A 21,927-nucleotide genomic window follows, 5' to 3' on the forward strand; every position below is an offset into this window, starting at 1 on the left:
CATCATACCCAACCCTCTTGCCAGATAAAGTCACACATCTACAGATTCCAGGAATAAGAGATGACTGTCTTCAGGACACTTTGTCCCACTAGCCACAGTGAAGCCAGGCCTGTGACAGCACTCACCTCCCAGGGTGGGGGAGGCCCACAGGGACTGGGCCTTTGTGGTCACAGCACAGCCTCCGCTAACCCATGGAACTTCCTCCCCAGGCAGGGGAGGCTCGGCGGGCACTTCTGACCAGGCACTGGCCGGAGAGCAGGTGTCTGCCTGGTGCTGCCTCGGCAAGGAGCCATGCCCAGCCCCCATGTGCCGTCCACTCCGCAGCAGCTGAGCCTGACCTGTGTCCCATGGTTTGAACAAAGCACCAGGAAACCATATTCAAACACCATTTATTTGGGTTCACAATTTAGTAACTGCAGGTCTGTGCTGGAAGGCCAGTGTCCCCTCCTGCTGTCGTCACCCACATCCACAGACCAGCCCCAGCGTTGGGTGCAGCTGCTGCCACCCATGGCACACGGGAACAGGACCTCTGTCATGGGCCTGCTCTCCTGTCCAGGGAGACGCCCGTATGTCTGCCCAGGGGTCTCATGACACAGTTACTGCAGCTAGGGAGGGCTTCAATCTGCTGGTGTCCCCAGGCCTCTCCCTTGGGGGCTGGAGGCTCTGCCACGGGGCCCATTTCCATGGCTCCACAGCCGACCGACACCTTTTCCTTGCCCATGGGGAAGAGCGAGTCTTTCCAGAGATGGCTTGGAGGCCCTGGGGCGGTAGGGACAGGGACAGGGAGAGCATGAGACAGACCCACAGGGCTGAGGCCAACCCTGCTTTTATTTCACGAGAGCTTCTCAATAGCTGACAGGAGCTCAGGTTTCAGGATGGAGTCTGGCTCGGCCCCGGCGGCCTTGATGTCCTCCAGCACGGCCACATCCCACGAGAAGGTCAGGAGGGCAGAGGGCACCTGCAGTGGGGGCAGGCCGTCACTGTCTCCGTGTGGCAGCATGGTGGAAGGACAGAGCCAAGCACAGTCGGCTCTTCCCGCAGCAGGGACCTCAGCGGGCAACCTGGGCTCAGGGACGCCTCAGCCAGTGGAGGCTGTGGCTCCCATCCAGGCCTCCTGCCCTCTGTCCCTCAGGGGACTCCCAGGACCTAAAACTAAACCTACTGCACCAGCTAACATGCGTCACCGCTCCCATTTTACAGGTGGGAAACTGAGGCATGAAGTAGTTACGGACTTGCTCAAGGCCATGCTGCCAGTAAGTGGGAAGGTGAGATTCAAACCCAGGGACCCGCCCAGGTCCTCTGCTCTGAGAACAAGGAGCCTCCCCCTCCTGGGGGTCTGTGCAGGTTCCAGTAGAACCCGCAGAGGCATGGGGTCAGCAGCGTTCCAGTCGGCCCACACTCACCAGCCCGCACTCGTTCAAGGCCGGGTTCTCGTCCTCTGACAACTTCTGCCCTCCCGAGGCCAGCAGCTCAAAAGGCAGCCAGTCGTGCTGCAGGGCCTCCCGGACGAACCCGTACACTGCCTCCAGCCGCTCCCGGGCGTAGAAGGTCCCTGGGGATCAGGAGAGTGAGAGCGGGTCAGGCCCAGGGACCCCTGCCGACCCGAGCCACCCTCCCCGGGCGTCACCAGTGCTCACCCTGCAGGAGGCAGCCATCAGGGAGACGCACGCGCAGCAGCGTGTAGGTGTACTTCCGCAGCCCCCGCTGCTCCTCCTTCTCCCGCATGGCCTTGGTCCGCAGCACGCTCAGCCGCTCCACCGCATCAGACCTGCACATACGGGCCAGGTCAGGCTGGCTGGCCCAGGTTCTCCCACCCCACCCGGCAGACACCAGGCCCACCTGAGCCTCTGCTCCCGCTTGATCTCCTCAGCCGTGAGGTTGAAGAAGTCCCCAGGCAAGTCGAACTGTGAGGCCAGGGGCGAGGGCTGGAAGACCCGGCACTGCCGGTCCAGCTTGGCACGCACAGGCTCTGCGGCCAACAGCTGCTCCTTGTGCCTCTCCAGGCTCTGGGGCTGGGCCAGGGTGGCCTCACTCAGCACATAGAACTCCTCGGGGTCCTCTATGGTGTAGCAGGACATGGGTGTCACTCTGTGCAGCAGGGAGACCTCAAACTGGGCCCTCCTGCCCCTTGCCCCTTGCCCCATTCCCAGTCAGCCAGGCCCTGTCGGCTTACCCTGATCTGGGACGGGAAGCATCACCTTCTGGAACCCAATGGCCTCAAAAAACTCGTGGGTCCCTTCCAGGCAGTTAATGCGCTCCTGGGGGTGAAGATGGGGATCACTGGGGTCCCCTGGCTTCCTCCATGGCCTGGCCACTCCCCACCCCATCCAGGGGCCCGGCTCTCGCTATTGGGGCGGTTGCTGATCCCTGGATGGCTGTTTCGGTGCTGCTTTTCTAAGGTGGAGGCTGTGGGGTTTCCATCAGCTCCACACAGAGGGAAAAGTCACAACCAGGCACGAAGAGCGAGGCTGAGGAGCCTGGTACTGCGAGTGCCTGATGCGAGGCTAACATAGGCCAGGGCTGCAGACCCTGCCACCCACCCAGAAGAGCCACACAACTGTTTGCATGAAAAGCCTCCCAGGGCCGCCGTGTCCCCAGATAAGCCCAACTGAAGAGGAAACGGACACTGGCGAGCAGAGGTGGAATTTGTTGATTTGGGGTAACTGGTGCATCAAACTCCCTGCCCTGTCCTGCTACCCTCTACCAGCCAACCCCTTCACTACTGGCGGCTCCCGCAGGCCGGCCCCCACCCCCCACCCCCACCTCGCCCCAGCCTGGCCTGGCCAACAGGAGGCACGCCCACCTGGAACACTCTGTTCTGCAGTTTGATCTTCCGGTACTTCTCCTCCTCGGGGTGCAGGTGGATGTTGTCCAGGTACCTGGAGTAGGCAGAGGGTTAGCAGGGCACGGCCCAGCCTGCTTGCCAGGCCCCTCTGCCTCCTGCCCCAGGGAACAGCAGCTCAACCACACTTGGCCTCTAGTCAGAGGGAAGAAATGGTCAAGTGACCCCAGAGAGGGAGGCCATCTCCGGGGTGGGAGGCATACCTTGGACAACCCTTGGAGGCCACCTCTAGTGCCAGCAAGAGCCCCAAGGAACCCCTTGCTGTCCCACCAACCCAGGACTCCAGTTAACCACAGTGGTGGGGGAGCCACACAGCTGTCAGAGCAGAGAGCCAGAGCTGGGGAGCCACAGCGTCAGCAGCGGGGCTCCTGTGGGGGGCTCCCTCGGGGCCAGTGGGCAGCGTGGACTTGCGGGCCTGCCTGGATGCTGAGAGTGGAGTGGGACCCTGCGTCCTCTACACGTTCCCCATGTGATCCACGGAAGCCAGTGTGGGGAACCCCCGATTCCTTAAACACCTTCATTTTGCACATGGGTAAACTGAGGCCCAAAGAAGACCAGGCCTTTCCCTGAAGGTTCAGCCGCCTCGCTCTTGGCCCGCGTTCCTTCCCGGCCCGCCTCGGCAGGTCACAAGGGGGCCGGAGTGGGCGGCTGTGGTGAGCTGGAGGGCCAGGCAGGGCAAAGGGGCCGTGTGCTCACCTGGCGATGGTGTCCACGCCCAGCTTTACCCGGTCCCGGTCTTTGTTGAACGTGTGGATCTTCATGATAGAGGCGGCCACTGGGTCGGTGGAGAAGCGCTGGGAGGAGGCAAGCAGGGAAAACAGCTCAGAGAACCCAGACCACATGGCCCTCGGCTGCCCGGGTTAAGGTGTTTAAGGAAGGCAGAGCAGTGGCGTGGAGCAGCCCCAGCTGTACTCATCACAGAAAGGAAGAGACCCTTGAAGACCCCAGTCCTGCCCGAACCCCAGGGCAGAGGCGACACAGGCAGGATGGAGCAGAACTCAAGGCTGCCCTTCTGCCTACTCCAGACTAGATCCAGGGGCCCCGGCGGCCAGTGGGACCTCGAAGAACGGTGCCTCACATTCTGGCTTGCTTTTTTTTGAGATGGAGTCTCACTGTCACCAGGCTGGAGTACAGTGACTCGATCTCAGCTCACTGCAACCTCCGCCTCATGGGTTCAAGTGATTCTCCTGCCTCAGCCTCCCGAGTAGCTGGGACTACCGGAGCGCGCACCACTCACTGAGAGAATGGCCTCCTTGATGCAGGCGTCCCGCTGGTCCTTCCTCAGGGTGGCGCCGGTGAGTGGACAAGTGAAGTAGACGCCAGGCACGGCCAGGTGGGCAGAGCCTTCCTCTCTGGGCTGAGATACCTGCGGCAGTGAAAGTGTCCGCATCTGGTGTGGACAGAGGCCACCCCAACCCCCGCCGAGTGCCAGAGTCCTCAGTGTGGGCCGTAGAGCCAGCATCTCTAGCCCCCACGCTGTCCTTTCTACTTGGAGGCCATGGGAGACACCCTGGCCAAGTGACTGAATCCCTGAGTCTGTCCCCTGGTGTGTCAAATGTCCCTGTGGGGTCTGCTCAGAACTAAACAAGTAAACAGACAGCACAGAGCAGCTTCTGACACACAGAAGCACTTAACAGATGGCAGCTGGGCTCCTGCTGGTCCTGTCACCAAGCTGGTGAAGAAGGGGCTCTGTGTGGGAGTCCATGGGCACAGCACCCTGGACGAGGCCTGGCTTCTGAGCCTCATTTCTAGGCCATCTTTAAGGTCCTTGCCGGGCTAAAATTCACTGAATCCTCGAAGGTCAAGCTGCTTAGAACTCCTTTCAGCAGAGCTCTCAAGGCCCACCTCCTACAGGCAGGCCTTCCTGATTACACCCATCTCCACAGAGCCCCTTGACCTCCAAGGCAGGCAGGAGAGGGCAGCACTAGGGTACGGCCTCTGAAGTCACAGACTGGTTCTGGTCCTGGTCCTGCCTTTGCTGGTTTCACCTCTCAACCCCCATTCTCTTTCTGAAAAGTGGGAACTGTAACTGGATGCGCCCTTAAGGGGTTAACGGGAGGGACCACTGGGCTACTGCGCACGAGGTCCACTTCCCCAGGCCTGAGCTGGGAAGCCTCGGCAGCCGGCGGCCGAGCCCTGAAGGTCCCGCACAGCACTGTGTTTCACCCCAACCCACCTCCGCCTATCACGGCGAGGTTTCCCAACTGTCCCAGAGCCCCAAGGGCAGAGGCCACATCTCCCGTGTGACAGAGTCAAGCTGTCCCCACCCATGGGCAGGGGACACTGCCACCAGTGGCTGTTCTTACCATGTTGGTCCCTGGGGCCTCGGGGCTCCCGCTGACGGTGGCTTCGGCTTGAAGTTCCTTTCTCACTGGAAGGCAAGCCGAGGAGGGAGAGGCAGGGATGGGATGGTGTGCAGGCCTCTCCCCTGGCCCAAGCCCCCGCATTCCTGGGGTGGCCTGTGAGCCAAGCATACCTGTTCCGGGCCCCTGTGGGGCTTGGTCTGCACCCACCCCTCGGCCTGAGCCAGCACCCCACTGCCTGGGCAGCCCCGGTTTCTGCTGCAAGTCTCTGCTCCCCCTGCCCCGGAAGCCACCCTTCCCCCGCTCTCGGGGGCCACTTCCAAGGGTGACCCTCACAACCCCACAGTTGCTCATGTGACTTCTGCACCAGGGCTGGGACCCACGAACAGTGTCCACCTGGGCCTGAGGAGGACCACAGCTCACCCTGATTTCGGATGGTGTCCTGTGACGTGGGGCCCCAGGGCCGGGACTGCTTCTGCTCCAGCCGGGCCAGGGCGGCAGCGGCTGCCATCTGTGCCTCATTGGTGGGTCCCTGGCGGGGCTGCCTGGGGGCTGGCTGGGTGGGTTTCTCTTTGAGGGCCTTTTCCCTGGGGACAGACCGAGGGAGACTGAGTGTATTGTATCCTGGCTGATTATTCCTCTTTTGAGACAGTTTCGATCTTGTTGCCCAGGCTGGAGTGCAATGGCGTGACCTCCGCCTCCCAGGATTCTCCTGCCTCAGCTTCCCGAGTAGCTGGGATTATAGGTATGCACCACCATGCCTGGCTAATTTTGTATTTATTTTTCTTTATTTAGTTTTTGAGACAGAGTCTCACTCTGTCGCCCAGGGTGGAGTGCAATGGTGTGATCTAGGCTCGCTGCAACCTATGCCTCCTAGCTTCAAGCAATTCTCTGCTTCAGCCTTCCGAGTAGCTGGGAATACAGACACCTGCCACCACACCTGGCTAATTTTTGTATTTTTAGTAAAGACGGGGTTTCACCATATTGGCCAGCCTGGTCTTGAACTCCTGACCTCGTGATCCACCACCTCGGCTTCCCAAAGTGCTCAGATTACAGCCGTGAGCCACTGTACCCGGCCTAATTTTGTATTTTTAACAGAGATGGAGTTTCTCCACGTTGGTCAGGCTGGTTTCAAACTCCCGACCTCAGGTCATCCGCCCACCTCAGCCTTCCAAAGTGCTGGGATTACAGGCTTGAGCCACCGGGCCCGGCCCTGAGTGCAGACTTTTATGGCAGGGAGGGAGGGAGGATGTGATAGCTCTTGAGTCTATCAACCCAGGAGGCGGCTGGGTCGGTTGACTCCTCCTCCTAACAAGCTGTCAGGGAGACCTCACCATCCCCTGTTCCCAAACCCAAGAGGGTTGTTGAGAAGTCCAGGTGATGTACCCCATGCCACGCCACCCTTGTGTCAAGACCCTGGGGTCAGCTGACAACAGAACCAGCCTTGCCCTGGCCACGTGACTCCATGCCAGGCTCAGGGCTGTGCAAGTACAAAGAGCTCAGGTAATCACGGCCCTGCCCTGTGGAGCCCTCTGCCAAGGAGGATTCCGTAATCCTCTGAGCACAGTGACCTGGCAGAGCAGCCCTCTCTCCCAGCTGCTCGGATGCGTCTGTCTCGCCCATCTCCTCAGGCCCCTCCCGTGAATTCAGGCGCTGTCACTTTCCATGCTATAGATCTGTAAAAACTTCCAGGAGACCAGGCTCTCAGTTCAAGCCCTATACTCCTCTGGCTCTGCTCAGATTCCCGGGAAGCCCTCCCTCCTCCTCTGGAGGCTTCCGGAACCTGCTTCGTGCCCACCCCTGCCTATCCCGTCCTCCCGCAGCTGAGCAGATTGGGTGGAAGAGATGACTCATGAAGACCCACCCTGGCCCCATCCCATATCTAGGTCTTTCCAACAAAACAGCATTTCCCAGGGTGCCTCACCCCAACCGGCTGTGGGCCCTGCTCCCCCGGGCAGTCACAGGGACCCTTCTGGAACCTCATTCAGGGAACGTCAGCGTCACTCCACTGCATAATGTCCTCCCACTGCAAAATCCTAAGGCCTCCCTCGGCCCAGAGAGCCCTTCCTGGCCTGGCCCCATCTCTCCTGGGCTCCCTGTCGTTCTTCCCACACCCCAACTGCTCCCCGTTGTACGGCCCTGCACTGTCTGCGCCTTCTGCCCAGAATGTTCTCCTGGGGGGTGGGAGGAGGTCAGGGGATCTGGAAAGGGCTAGGGCTACCACAGGGAGAGAAGGAGGGGGCTGATTTCCTCACAGCTGAAGTCTCGCTGTCCTGGCAGAGGTCTTCCCGGACCACCTGGCGGTCCCTGCTCACCCTATTTCGAGGCCCTGGGCACTGCCTGAGCTCTCATCCCAGGCTTGTTGGTTTATTTACCAATCGGCTCCCACTAGGTGGTGAGCCCTGGGAAAGCAGCCGCCTTGTCCTGTCCGCCACTGCAGCCCAAAACAGGACTTGGTGCCCACCCGCCCCACACACCCTGGAGTATCACTCCAAAAGGGACCTCTGCACGCCTTTCCTTTCCTTCCCGTCCCTTCCCGCCCGCCCCTCCGCTCCAATCTTCCCCCCTATGCCTGGGCTCTGGGCTGATCCAGCCATCGCCCTCACACCCTGGATCCTTCCTGTCACGCCCAGTCCCAGTGGCTCTAGTACCCCGTTCACCCACTATTGGTTGAATCAATGAAGGGCTCCCCCCATTTGCCCACCTCTCTCCCTGACCCCTCTGTCCCTGACCCCTCTCCCTCCTTTGCTTTCCTGCTCAGCCTCTCCCCCAGGAACCCCAACGTCCTCACTATGGCCCTCCCTCCATCACCACCCCACTGCCCGTGATTCCCTGACCCGCACTTCCTGCCACCTCCCTGCATCTCCTCCTACCCCTTCCCAGCCCCACCTCTTCACAATCCCTTCCATTATTGCTTATAGACCCCTGCCCTGGCAGCCTGGCTGACCTCCTTCCCCTTCACTCTCCGTCGGTCCCCACCACTCCCTGGCCAGCCAGCTCCCTGCAGCGGCCCCAGCTCTCCAGGTTCCCTATTCTCAACCCAGCAGCCCTCAGCCTCACACTGTCCCCGGTTCCACCTCTTCCCCTACCTTCCATGTGCCATCCCAGCTGGCTTAGCCCTGCCCAGGCCCTTCTCTCGAAGTCTTCCCTAGACAATCCAGAAGTAGGCCTGGCAGCTACCTCCTTTCCCTCCCCTCCCACCACCATCTGTCAGTCCTTCACCTCCAGTCTCCTCGCACACCGTTCTCAGCCCTTCACTCCCAATTCGCAGGGACCTCCCAGGTCACTGACGACTCTGCCCACCACCACTTCCCTGGCCTTCCAGACTTCCTAGTCTGTCGTCAACCTCCCACGTGCTCCAGATCCCAAGCCCACATCCCCTCTTCCCATGGATGCCCCACAGTGTGTGTCCTCCTCCACGCTCAGCTCCCATCCCTGGTCACCCAAATTCCCCCAAATCATCCGGGCCGCTTCAGAACCAGCCGGGTCCCCAGACCTCTCCCTCACCACCCGCCTCCGGACTCATCATCCCTTTTTTCCCCCAGGGTCGCTCCACTGACTCCCAACTTGCTGCAGCCCCGTCGCCCTAGACCCCCGCCACAGCCTCCGAGGCCCGACCACTGACAACTACCCTCCTGGCCCCTTCCCCCGCCTCTTCCCGACCCGCCCCCGGGTCCCTCCCACACGCCCTCCTGCCCCGCCCCCAGGCCGCTCTCCGCTCTCCCCTCCCCCTGACGCCCACGACGCCCACCTAGGCCCCACTTGCCCCGCCCCCGGCACCTCTCCCGTTTCCCTCATTCGCCGCCGCCGCTTTCAGCCCCTCGCCCTCCGATCTCCCGCGCACCTCGAGGCCCCAGACCTCTCTCCCCGGCCGTCCCCGCCCCTCAGGGCCTCAAGCCCCAGCGATCCTCACGCACCCCACGGAGTCCGTGAGCTTCTGACCGGGTCCCGCGCTCTTGAACTTGATGTCGGCCTTGAACTCCTGAAAGAATTTCTTCATGGTGGCGGCTGGCCCGGCGGCTGGGGGCCGCAGGGGCGGGGGGCACGGGGCCCAGTCGGGGAGGGGCCGCCCAGGACCAACCACCGGAAAAAAAATACCGGGCCGCCGGAAGTCCCGCCTCTCCGACACCAGCCACGTGACAATCAGCCCGGCGTGCCGCTCTACGGCTCGGTGCCTCGCGGCCCAGGGCGGACGCTCTGTACGCCGGAGCCGCGTCTCTGTGGTTCTGCCGGACTACGTTGCCAGGGCGACGAGCGCGCTTCTAGATTGGCTACAGTGCCTTGCCTGGCGCCTTCCGTGGGGCTCCATAAACGGTGACAAACGTTGATGGGAGAGGGACAGGCCGACTGAACCTCGCAGAGAAAGTACTGGGCCCTGACCTGTTCGCTGCTCAACCTAAGCTGGGCGCGGTGGCTCACGCCTGCAATCCCAGCACTTTCGGGGAATCGGGTGGGAGGATTGCTTGACTGAAGTTGGAGACCACCCTGGGCAACATGGCAAAACCATGTTTTCCATAAATTTTTTTTTTTTTTTAATTGTTGCCGGGCGCGATGGCTCACGCCTGTAATTCCAGCATTTTGGGAGGCCGAGGCGAGTGGATCACCTGAGGTAGGGAGCTCGAGACCAGCCTGACCAACACGGAGAAACCCCGTCTCTACCAAAAATACAAAATTAGCCGGGCGTGGTGGCACATGCCTGTAATCCCAGCTACTTGGGAGGATGAAGCGAGGAGAATCGCTTGAACCCGGAAGTTGGAGGCTGTGGTGAGCTGAGATCAAGCCATCGCACTCCAGCCTGGGCAACAAAAGCAAAACTTGGTGTCAAAAAAATAATAAATAAATAAATTAGGTGAGAGTTGTGGCCCGTGCCTGTATAGTCTCAGCTACTTGGAAGGCTGAGGCGGGAGGATTGCTTGAACCCAGGAGGTCCAGGCTGTAGTCAGCTGTGATGAAGCCATTGCATTCCAGCTTGGGCCACTGAGAGAGATTTTGCCCAAAACAAAACAAACACAAAACTAACCTTCCCTGTCTGCTCAGAGCTTACGTGATAAAGTCCCAATTCAATGTGGGGCATTGGAGGCCCCCACGATCTGGCCCTGTTTTGGTCCCTGACCGCCCCCCGCCCCACCCCAGCCCATGCACCTTATCTAGGAGCTGTTGAATACAATGCACTTGACTGGGACCTGGGGATCCACTTTGTCGGGCAAGACAGAGAGAAACCAGTTAATAGTGGCATCTTTGGGCTGTGCATTCTGCAAAGAAAGATAAAGTGACAGTTAAGCCTCAAAAAAAGGGAATTGGGGGTCAGTTGCAGTGGCTTACGCCTGTAATCCTAGCATTTTGGGAGGCCAAGTCCAGCAGATCACTTGAGGTCAGGAGGTCAAGACCAGACTGGCCATCATGGTGAAATCCTGTCTCTAAGGGCGCCAGTAATCCCAGCTGCTCAGGAGGCTGAGGCAGGAGAATCACTTGAACCCGGGAGGTAGAAGCTGTAGTGAGCCGAGATCTCAGCACTGCACTCCAGCCTGGTGACAGAACGAGACTCCATCACACACACACACACAGTATTTCAGTTAAAGGCAGATGTCAAAATGCTTTTCTCCTTTCTTCAGAGTCAGCTCTGTACCCACAATGAGGAAGCAAACTTCTTTCCCCTCATAGGGCTCATGCTCATCAGTTTCTGGGGGGAGTCTGGGTGAAAACATAATATAATCAGTAAAGGAAATCTGTGTCAGGGCACATGGCATTATAGAAAGAGCGGTTTGCGACACGAAAGGTGTCATCAGGGACAGTAAGAGGATATTTTTGAGACCACCAGGGAAATGTGAATATGTCTGGGCATTACACGATAGAAAGGAGCTATTCTGAATTTTCTTAGTGGTGATAATGGTATGGTAGTTATTTTTTTTTTTTTCCGAGATGGTGTCTCACTCTGTCACCGAGGCTGGAGCGGGGTGGCACAGTCTTGGCTCACTGTAACCTCCGCCTCCCCGATTCAAGCAAGTCTTCTGCCTCAGGCACCTGAGTAGCTGGGACTACAGGCACCATGCCACGATGACCGGTTAAATGTTCGCATTTTTAGTAGAGATGGAGTTTCACTGTGTTAGCCAGGATGGTCTCAATCTCCTGCATGATCTGCCCAGCTTGACCTCTCAAAGTGCTGGGATTACAGATGAGAGCCACCATGCCTGGCAGGTAGTTATGTTTAAAAATACACTTTTTGCCCTGGCTTGTTGGTTCATGCCCGTAATCCCAGCACTTTGGGAGGCCGAGGCGTGCGGATCACGAGGTCAAGAGATCGAGACCATCCTGCCCAAGATGGTGAAACCCCGTCTCTACTAAAATTACAAAATGAGCTGGGTGTGGTGGCACGTGCCTGTAATCCCAGCTACTCGGGAGGCTGAGGCAGGCGAATCGCTTGAGCCCAGAAGGCAGAGGTTGCAGTGAGCCGAGATCAAGCCACTGCACTCCAGCCTTGTGACAGAGCAAAATTCCGTCTCAAAAAATAATGATGTATTTTTTTTTTTTTTTTTGGCTGGCTGTGGTGCCTCACGCAGTAATCCCAGCTCTTTGGGAGGCTGATGCAAGAAGATTGTTTGAGTCCAGCACTTCAGGACCAGCCCTGACGCCACAGTGAGACTGCCATCTCTAAAAAAAGAAGAAAAAAGAAAAGGGCTAGGTGTGGTGGCTCATGCCTGTAATCTCAGCACTTTGGGATGCTAAAATAGGTGGATCATCTGACATCAGGAGTTCCAAGATCAATTTGGCCAACATGATGAAACCCTGTCTCTACTAAAAATACAAAACATAGTTGGGCGTGGTGGCGGGCGCCTGTAATCCCAGCTACTCAGAAGGCCAAGGCAGAAGAATTGCTTGAAATGGGGAGTGGGAGGTTGCAGTGAGTCAAGATCCTGCCACTGTACTCCAGCCTGGCAGCAGAGCGAGACTCCGCCTCAAAAAAAAAAAAATTGTAGCGATGGGGTCTCACTAGGTTGCCCAGGCTGGTATAGATCTCAAGTGATCTTCCCACCTCAGCCTCCCAAAGCCAATATGGTAAAACCCAGGATGACAGGCATGAGCCACCTTGCCCAACCAGTGTAAAGGTGTTGGAACTGTAAATGTATTATTTTTTCTGATATGGAGTTTTTGCTTCTCTCACCCAGGCTGGAGTGTAATGGTGCTGTCTCAGCTCACTGCAACCTCTGCTTCCTGGGTTCAAGCAATTCTCCTGCCTCAGCCTCCTGAATAGCTGGGATCGCAGGCCTGCTCCACCGTGCCTGGCTAATTTTTTGTATTTTTAGTAGAGATGGGGTCTCATCATGTTGGACAGGCTAGTCTTGAACTCCTGACCTCAGGTAATCTGCCTCCCTTGGCCTTCCAAAGTGCTGGAATGACAGGTATAAGCCACTGTGCTCTGGCAAAAAAAAAAAATTATTATACATATATATATTGAGATGGAGTCTTCCTCTGTTGCCCAGGCTGGAGTGTGGTGGCACGATCTTGGCTCACTGCAACCTCTGCCTCTTGGGTTCAAGAGATTCTCCGGGCTTAGCCTCCCCGAGTAGCTGGGATTACAGGCACGTGCTACCATGCCCACCTATTTTTTTTTTTCTGTATTTTTATTAGAGACGAGGTTTCACCATGTTGGCCAGGCTGGTCTTGAACTCTTAACCTCAGTGATCTGCCCCCCTCAACCTCCCAAAGTGCTGGGATTACAGGCGTGAGCCATGGAGCCCAGCCAAAAGAAAATGTGCTTTCTTTTGAGATGGAGTCTCACTCTGTTGCCCAGGCTGTAGTGCAGTGGTGTCATCTCAGCTCACTGTAACTTCTGCCTCTCGGGTTCAATAGATTCTCCTACCTCAGCCACCTGAGTAGCTGGAATTACAGGCACGCACCACCACGCCCAGCGAATTTTTGTATTTTTAGTAAACATGGGGTTTTGCCACGTAGGTCAGGCTGGTCTCAAACTTCTGACCTCCTGATCTACCTGCCTTGGCCTCCCAAAGTGGTGGGATTACAGGCGTGAGCCACCGAGCCCAGCCAAAAAATTTTTTTATAAAGATGCAGTCTTGGCCGGGCATGGTGGCTCACGCCTGTAATCCTAGCACTTTGGGAGGCCAAGGTGGGTGGATCACCTGAGGTCAGGAGTTCAAGACCAGCCTGGCCATCATGGTGAAACCCCCATCTTTAAAATAAATAAATAGGCCGGGGGCGGTGGCTCACGCCTATAATCCCAGCACTTTGGGAGGCCCAGGCGGGTGGATCACGAGGTCAAGAGATCGAGACCATCCTGGTCAACAAGGTGAAACCCCGTCTCTACTAAAAATACAAAAATTAGCTGGGCATGTTAGTGTGCACCTGTAATCCCAGCTACTGGGGAGGTTGAGGCAGGAGAATTGCTTGAACCCAGGAGGCAGAGGTTGCGGTGAGCCGAGATCGTGCCATTGCGCTCCAGCCTGGGTAACAACAGCGAAACTCTGTCTCAAAAAAATAATAATAAAAATAAAATAAAATAAATAAATAAATAAAAAGGAAAAAAAAAAAAAAGATGCAGTCTTCCTATGTTGCCCGAGATGGAGCACAACGGCAGCGCCATTCACAGGCACAGTCACGGGTCACTGCAGCCAGAGCTCTCAGGTTCAAGTCATCCTCCCACCTCAGCCTCCCAAGTGTATATAGCTGGGACTACAGGCATGAATCACTGCGCCTCACTTAACTTTTTTTTTTTTTTTTTTTGAGACGGAGTCTCACTCTGTTGACGGGTTGGAGTACAGTGGCGCGATCTCGGCTCACCGCAACCTCCGCCTCCTGGGTTTAAGCAATTCTCCTGCCTCAGCCTCCGGAGTAGCTGGGATTACAGGCGTGCACCACCACGCCCGGCTCATTTTTTTTTTTTTTTTTTTGTATTTTTAGTAGAGATGGGGTTTTGCCATATTGGCCAGGCTGATCTTGAACTTCTGACCTTGTGATCCACCCGCCCCGGCCTCCCAAAGTGCTGGGATGACAGGTGTGAGCCACCGCGCCCGGCCACTTAACCATTTTTAAGTGTACAGTTGAGTGACGTCAAGTATGTTCACAGTGTTGTGCCACCATCACAGCAGTCATTCGGTTCCATGTTGTGAAACGTAAATTCCACCTCACTAAGTACCAGCCCCTGGTAACCTCTCTTGTACTTTCCGTCTCTACGAATCTGACCACTCTAGGAACCTCCCATGAGTAGAATCATAGAAGACAGTATTTGTCTTTGTGTGTGTGTGTGAGTTGATTGAGGATAACATCCGTAAGGTTAATCTCCTTTGCAGCCTGTGTAACAAATAGCTTTTTTTTTTTTTTTTTAATTTTATTTTATTTATTTATTTATTTATTTTTATTGGATTATAGGTTTTGGGGTACATGAGCAGAGCATGCGAGACAGTTGCGTAGGTACACACATGGCAGTGTGCTTTGCTTTTCTTCTCCCCTTCACCCACATTTGGCATTTCTCCCCAGGCTATCCCTCCCCACCTCCCCCACAAATAGCTTTTAAAAAATGACGGGCGCAGTGGTGCCCACCTGTAGTTACAGCTACTCGGGAGGCTGAGGCAGGAGAATCACTTGAACCCAGGAGGCAGAGGTTGCAGTGAGCCGAGATCTCGTCACTGCACTCCAGCCTGGCGACAGAGTGAGACTTCGTCTCAAAGAAAAAAAAAACAAAGATATTGCAGGCAGGGCGCGGTGGCTCACGCCAGTAATCCCAACACTTTGGGAGGCCAAGACTGGTGGATCACTTGAGGTCAGGAGTTTGAGACCAGGCTGGCCAACATAGTGAAACCCCATTTCTTAAAAAAAATAAAATAAAGGCCGGGTGCGGTGGCTCATGCCTGTAATCCCAGCACTTTGGGAGGCCGAGATGGGCCGATCACGAGGTCAAGAGATGGAGACCATCCTGGCCAACATGGTGAAACCCTGTCTCTACTAAAAGAAAAAAAATAATAATAAATAATAAAAAAATAAAAAATTAGCCTGCTGTGGTGGTACACACCTTTAGTTCCAACTATCCGTGGGACTGAGGCAGGAGGATTCTTTGAGGTCAGGAGGTCAAGCCTGTAGTGAGCCAAAATAACACCACTGCACTTTTGCCTGGATGACATAGTGAGACTCTGTTTCAAAGAAAAAAAAAAAAAATGTATGGGGCCAGGTGAGGCATTTCATACCTGTAATCACAGCTCTTTGGGAGGTCAAGGCAGGAAGACTGCTTGAGCTCAGGAGTTTGAGATCAGTCTGGGTAACAAAGTGGGACCCCATCTTTAGAAAAAAATTAAAAATTAGCCAAGTGTGATGGCACGTATCTGTATTCCCAGTACTGAGGAGGCTGAGACAGGAGAATCACTTGAGCCCGGAGGGTAAAGGCTGCCATGAGCCAAGATCATATCACTGTATTCCAGCCTGGGCAATAGAGTGAGATCCTGTCTTAAAAAAAAGATTGCATGGGACATACTTATACTAGAAATCATTCAGCCAGAGGTTGTGGCTCATGTATGTAATGCCAGTACTTTGGGAGACTGAAATAGGAGGATAGCTTGAGCCCATGAGTCCTAGATCAGCCTGGGCAACATAGTGAGACCCGTTCTCAAAATCATTTTGATGTGTTTTAACTGGAAATTCTAACTGTAGCCCTTCTCAATGTACCAGGCTAAAGGATTTTTTTTGTTTTGAGACGGAGTCTTGCTCTGCCACCCATGCTGGAGTGCAGTGGCACGATCTTGGCTCACTGCAACCTCTGCTTCCCAGGTTCAAACAACTCTCCTGCCTCAGCTGCCTGATTAGCTGGGACTACAGGTGCATAGCACCATGCCTGGCTAATTTTTTTTGTATTTTTAAAAATATATTTCTTTATAAAGATGGGGTTTCACCATGATGGCCAGGCTGGTCTTGAACTCCTGACCTCAGGTGATCCACCCACCTCAGCCTCCAAAAGTGCTAGGATTACAGTCGTGAGCCACTGTGCTGGGCCATTTTTTTGTATTTTTAGTATAGACAGGGTTTCATCGTGTTAGCCAGGCTGGTCTCGATCTCCTAACCTCCTGATCCACCTGCCTCAACCTGGCCAAGTGCTGGGATTACAGGCTGAGCCACTGCGCCCCGCTGGAAACATATATATATATATATATATATATATATATATATATATGTTTTTTTTTTTTTTTTGAGATGGAGTCTCAGTCTGTCGCCAGGCTGGAGTGCAGTGGCAGGATCTCGGCTCACCACAACCTCCGCCTCCCAGGTTAAAGCAATTCTCCTGCCTCAGCATCCCGAGTAGCTGGGACTACAGGTGCCTGCCACCACGCCCAGCTAATTTTTGTATTTTTTGTAGAGATGGGGTTTCACTATGTTGGCCAGGATGGGCTTGACCTTGTGATCCGCCCGCCTCGGCCTCCCAAAGTGCTGGGATTACAGGCATGAGCCACTGCGCCCGGCATATATATATATTTAAAAAGGCTGGCTTGCCTTCCCTTACTTCCTTCCTTCTTTCCCTCCTTCCCTCCCTCCCTACCTCCCTCTTTCCTTCCCTCCCTCTCTCCCTCCCTCCCTTCCTTCCCTCCTTTCTTCCTTTCTTCCAAGACAGAGTCTCATTCTGTGGCCCAGGCTGCAGTGCATTGAATTTTAACTGGAAATTCTAATCTAGCCCTTCTCAATGTACCAGACTGAAAGATCTATTTTTTTTAAAGGCCTGCTTGCTTGCCTGCTTTCTCCTTCCCTCCCTCCCTTTTTTCCTTCTTTCCTTCCTTCCTCTCTTCCTTCCTTCCTTCCCTCTGTCTCTCCCTACTTCCCTCCCTCCCTCCTTTCTTACTTTTCTTTCTTTCTCTCTCTCACTCTCTCTCTTTCTCCTCTTTCTTTTGTTCTTTCGTTCTTTTCCTTCTCATTCTGCCACCCAGGCTGGAGTACACTGGCATGATCTTGGCAAACTATAACCTCCATCTCCCAGGTTCCAGCAATTCTCCTGCCTCAGTCTCTTGAGTAGCTAGAATTACAGACACGTGCCACCATGTCTGGCTAATTTTTTTGTATTTTTTTTTATAGAGATGGTATTTCACCATGTTGGTCAGGCTGGTCTCAAACCTCTGACTTCATGATCCACACACCTTGGCCTCCCAAAGTATAGCGATTCTCCTACCTCAGCATCCCGAGTAGCTGGGACTACAGGTGCCTGCCACCACGCCTAGCTAATTTTTGTATTTATTGTAGAGATCGGGTTTCAGGTGTGAGATGCTGCTGGGATTACAGGTGTGAGATGCCACACTGGGCCTTATGTGTAAATTGTAAAGAATTCGTCTTTGGGCCAGGCGCGGTGGCTCAAGCCTGTAATCCCAGCACTTTGGGAGGCTGAGGCGGGTGGATCACGAGGTCAAGAGATCGAGACCATCCAGGTCAACATGGTGAAACCCCATCTCTACTAAAAATACAAAAAAAAAAAAAAAAAAAAAAAAAATTAGCTGGGCATGGTGGCGTGTGCCTGTAATCCCAGCTACTCAGGAGGCTGAGGCAGGAGAATTGCCTGAACCCAGGAGGAGGCGGAGGTTGCGGTGAGCCGAGATCGTGCCATTGCACTCCAGCCTGGGTAACAAGAGCGAAAACTCCGTCTCAAAAAAAAAAAAAAAAAGAATTCGTTTTTGTTGAGCCATATTTTACCCACATAGGGATGTTTTTTGAGACTAAAGTACTCTCTTTGTACTTCCTAATCAGACCCCTCCAATAGTTTCTAATAAGTTAAAATAAAATCCAATCTTCTCATTTATTTTGTAAGGCATTACGATAGGTCGTCCATGGACCCTTCCAGCTTTATCTGCTTTCCCCCACTCACACACACAGTCATCCCAGGATCAGCCGGGTTTTTGTTTGCTTTGCTTGTTTGTTTTTTGAGACGGAGTCTTCCTCTGTCACCCAGGCTGGAGTGCCGTGGTGCAATCTAGGCTCACTGCAACCTACGCCTCCCAGGTTCAAGCGATTCTCCTGCCTCAGCCTCCCTAGTAGCTAGGACTATAGGCGCCCACCACCACGCCCGGCTAATTTTTGTATTTTTTCGGGGGTGGGGGGGCGTGTTTCACCATGTTGGCCGGACTAGTCTCGAACTCCTGACCTCGTGATCCACCCGCCTCAACCTCCCAAAGTGCTGGGATTACAGGCGTCAGCCACCTTGCCCGGTCGAGTTGTAGCTTCTAACGCTTCCTATATTTCCTATTGCCGGGCTCGGTTTGGTGTAGACTCCTTACAGTCGTATCAGATCTTAAAGCATCAGTACCGTTCTGGGCCCCATTCTCCAGGTGCAGAGACTGAAGCCCAGGGCAATCAAGTAACAAGTAACTTGGTCACACGGTATTCAGTACATTTTCCTTGAACGACTGAATATGCCTGTGGGGTGTTTCGTGGCCCTGGCATATAGTAGGTACTCACTAAGTTTTCACTAAGTGAAGAAATAACTATTCTGTGCATTTTGTGACTGTTTATCCTAAGAGTTCCCCCGGGGCCTGCCCCTTCCCCTAAGCCCCGCCCCCTCGAGCTGGCAATGGCCCATCCCTGTTTCATGTTGTATCGCTCCTCTTTCGATAGCCAATGGCCGACGCCCTGCTGAAGTCCCGCCTCTTGTAAAGGCCAAGGCCTGCTTCCTACCTTGAGGCGCTTCTCTTATGGTATCCAACGGCTTGCAGCTCTCCTTTAAGCCCCTCCTCCTGAGGGAGTTAGGCTGTCAATGACCCGCCCCCTGCGTTGACCGATTGGCCTTCTTTATCTAAGGTATCCAATGTTCTGCCCCACTGATATCCTCTTCTCTTGTGGCGGTTTATGTCCCGCCTCTCTCCCTTAAGCTCCACCCCTTCACTTCTTTAGCGCCTCTGTTTGTCTCCTCCCACATTTTCCCTTTCACCTCCCATAACCTCCCATTAGGTCTCTGGGTTACGCCCCTTGGGTCTGCCCGTTATCCAATCCCGTTAACTGTTCTGCTCCAACCCTTGTTCTCATTGGTCGCCGCGCTGCTCTGTCCCCCGCACGTGGTCCTGAACGACGGCTTTGTCGGCGCGTGACGGCCGGAGGGCTGAACTTCCGGTGGCGCAAAGCCCAATAAGCGCGTGCCGGCCGGCTGCCCAGGCGGCCGCCCCCGCCCCCTCGGCGTCCGTCTCCCGCCCCCGGCTTCGCCTCCTCTGCCGCCGCCGCCGACGCCGCCGCAGCCGCTACTGCCGCTGCCGCCGCTTCTCGCGGCCTGGGCCTCTCGCCATCAGCATGCCACACGCCTTCAAGCCCGGGGACTTGGTGTTTGCTAAGATGAAGGGCTACCCGCACTGGCCAGCCCGGGTGAGGTCGCGCGGAAGACTGGGCCGGTGGGGGGGGGGGTGGGGCAGCGGGGGCCCCGGGCCGGAGGCAGGCGCGCACCGGGGGACAGCGGACGTCTGGCGCTTGAAGGAGCCGTGCCTCGGGGGTCTGGGGGGCCTGGGGTGTTCGGGGCCTGCAGGGACCGCGCCCCAGGGGTCTGGGGGGTCCTGGGCCTCAGGGAGCCGGGCCCTGGGAATCTGGGGGTGTTCAGGGCCTGCAGGAGCCGCGCCCTGGGGTCTGGGGGTGTCCAGGGCCTGCAGGAACCGCCCTTTGTGGGGCTGGGGGTGTCCGGGGCGTGCCGGAGCGGCGCCCCTGGCGTCTGTGGGGGGTTCTAGGTTGCACGGAGTCACGTCTTTGGGGCCTTGGGGTGTCGGCAGTCTGCAGGAGACGGGCTCTGGGGGTCTGGGGTGCCCGGGGCCTGCAGGAGCCTCACCCCGGGGTCTGGGTGTCTTGGACCTCAGGGAGCCGCGTCCTGGGGTTCTGGGGGTGTCCGAGGCCTGCAGGAGCCGCACCCCGGGGTCTGGGGCCCTTGTGCCTCAGGGGTCCGTGCCTAGGGGTTCTGAGGATGTCTGAGGCCTGAGAGACTCTCGCCCTTGGAGAATGGGAGTTTTGGGACTCAGGGAGCCGCGTCTTTGGAGTCTGGGGGTGTCCTAGACCTGAAGGACTGCGCCCTTGGGATATGGGGGTTTGGGGGTATCTGGGGCCTGAAGGAACTGTCCACCAGCGGTCTTGGGGTCCTGGGCCCAAGGAAGCTGTGCCCTGGGGGTCTGGGGGTGTCTGAGGCCTGAGAAATTCTTGCTCTGGGGGAATGGGGGTTTTGGACCTGAGGGAGGCATGCCTTGGGGATCTGGGGGGTGTCCAGGGCCTGAGGTTGCCACGTCTTGGAGGTTTGGGGGTGTCCGAGGCCTGAAGGAGCTGCATGCCAACGGTCTGGGGATGCTGGGCCAGAAGAAGCTGTGTCCTGGGGATCTAGGGGTGTCTGGGGCTTGAGAAACTCTCCCCCTGGGGGTCCTGGGCCTGTGGGAGCTGCCCTCTGGGGCTCTGGTGGTGTCCTGGGCCAGAGGGTGCCATGCCTTGTGTATCTGGGGGTGTCCGGGGCACCAGGGCCTCAAAGAGTCACGCCCAGGGTGTCTGGGAGGGTCTGGGACCTGAGGGACTCTCGCCTGAGGGTCTAGGGGTCCTAGGCCTGAGGGCTCAAGGCTCAAGTTTGAGCAGAACTGGGGAACTTGAGATTTGAGGCCAGTGGTGAAATGTGATGGGAGGGGGGTGCCCAGGCTAAAGCACTCCCTTGTGGAGAAGCCCAGTTTTGAGAGGCTGGGGGGCTGACGGCCATGTGCTAGGGGTCCAGAGTTGGTGGATGCAGCTATCTGGGAAGGTTAAGGGTCAAGGCCAAGGGAAGCCGGGACCCCTGAGTGAGGGACTGTGTGTGGGGGAGTGGGGCTGGGGTCTGTTCACAGGTTCACTGTGGCTCCGGTAACCGGACCTTAGAATGAAGTTGGCGTTGGGCCTGTTGGGGGACCCTGGGGACTGGCCCCCTGTGGGGAGGAGGACATAGAAGCTGGTTTTGGGGAGATTTGAGGGTGGGGTGGTCCAACCCCAATGCTTGAAATGGAGACAGCCCTGGGCCCAGGGAGGGGGTGCACATCTGAGGGAAGGGGCTGGCCGAGGGGACCTTGGGTGCCCCTTTAGAGGAAGCTGGGGTCCTCAGGACCTGGATGGTTCCAGGTAACCTGGACTGAAGGATGTCCTGGTCTGAAGGATGTCCCATGTCTGGGAGGTCCAGATATGCGGGCGGGTGAGTTCCAGGCCCTGAGAGGGGAGCAGGGACCCCAGGCAACTGTCATCTCCAGGTCTCAGGAATAAGTCTCCCAAGACTGAGGTTGGTGGAATCTGCCCGATAGGAGTGAGGAATTTGGCACGGGGTGGAAAGCTGGGGCAGCAGGGAGGGGCCATGGAGGGGGAGGCCACACGATGCCCAGAATGAGAACCATCCCAGGTCTGAAGCTGGCGCTGCTGCTGCCGCTAGGACTGTGGGTGGGTCCTGGGTGAGGCAGGAGAAGCAGCAGCCCTGGGAGGCATGCCGGGCTGGTCCTCCGGCAGACAGATTGGGATGCTTCTGGCGGGAGAGGGATGCTGGGCCTGGCTGCCCATGGCCGAGCCCAGGGGCCAGGGACTCTGAGAAAGTAGCTCAGAGGAGACCTGAGTGAGAAGAAAGCTGGGTGAGTGGGGCAGGGAAGATCAGGGGCCCCCAGAAGCTGGAGACATGGATGGGGAAGGAATGCATTGGGACTGGAGAAGCTCCTCCAGCCTGATGTGCTGGCACTGACTTTGTTGGGAGAGACCAGAGCAATGCAACTTCACAGGGATTTGCTCCCTTTCCCAGCTCTCCTCTTCCCAGACCACTCGCTTTTTTCTCCCCCGTCCCCCCTTCTCCAGCCG

At 56.4% G+C, this 21,927-nt stretch overlaps 2 protein-coding genes across 10 annotated transcripts in view; one reads left to right on the plus strand and one right to left on the minus strand.

Annotated features, from left to right (window-relative positions):
• Positions 1-372: 372 nt before the first annotated feature.
• UBXN6 (UBX domain protein 6) lies at positions 373-19,071 on the minus strand. Of its 4 annotated transcripts, XM_035286098.3 has the most exons (12): positions 18,793-19,071; positions 10,288-10,397; positions 5,569-5,732; positions 5,149-5,213; positions 4,080-4,208; positions 3,539-3,636; positions 2,804-2,879; positions 2,174-2,258; positions 1,840-2,059; positions 1,638-1,768; positions 1,404-1,552; positions 373-958 (listed from the first exon to the last, which is right to left on the minus strand). In XM_035286098.3, the coding sequence occupies exons 3-12, from the start codon at positions 5,654-5,656 to the stop codon at positions 833-835; spliced, it is 1,167 nt and encodes a 388-aa protein (XP_035141989.1). In that variant the 5' UTR covers positions 5,657-5,732; positions 10,288-10,397; positions 18,793-19,071; the 3' UTR covers positions 373-832. The 4 variants fall into 4 exon arrangements, with proteins under 4 accessions (XP_035141989.1, XP_035141988.1, XP_078217718.1 ...); XM_035286097.3 differs by lacking the exons at positions 10,288-10,397; positions 18,793-19,071 and adding an exon at positions 9,063-9,252; XM_078361592.1 differs by lacking the exons at positions 10,288-10,397; positions 18,793-19,071 and adding an exon at positions 8,368-8,596.
• A 218-nt stretch (positions 19,072-19,289) lies between these two features.
• HDGFL2 (HDGF like 2) overlaps positions 19,290-21,927 on the plus strand; it is a 30,767-nt gene continuing 28,129 nt past the window's right edge. For all 6 annotated transcript variants that reach the window (XM_078361586.1, XM_078361587.1, XM_002761646.6 and 3 more), the window contains exon 1: positions 19,290-19,470. In XM_078361586.1, the coding sequence (XP_078217712.1) occupies positions 19,399-19,470 (72 nt within the window). In that variant the 5' untranslated portion in view covers positions 19,290-19,398. The remainder of the gene's footprint in view (positions 19,471-21,927) is intronic.

Source organism: Callithrix jacchus, chromosome 22 (assembly GCF_049354715.1).
Source record: "Callithrix jacchus isolate 240 chromosome 22, calJac240_pri, whole genome shotgun sequence".
Taxonomy (NCBI): Eukaryota; Metazoa; Chordata; class Mammalia; order Primates; family Cebidae; genus Callithrix; species Callithrix jacchus.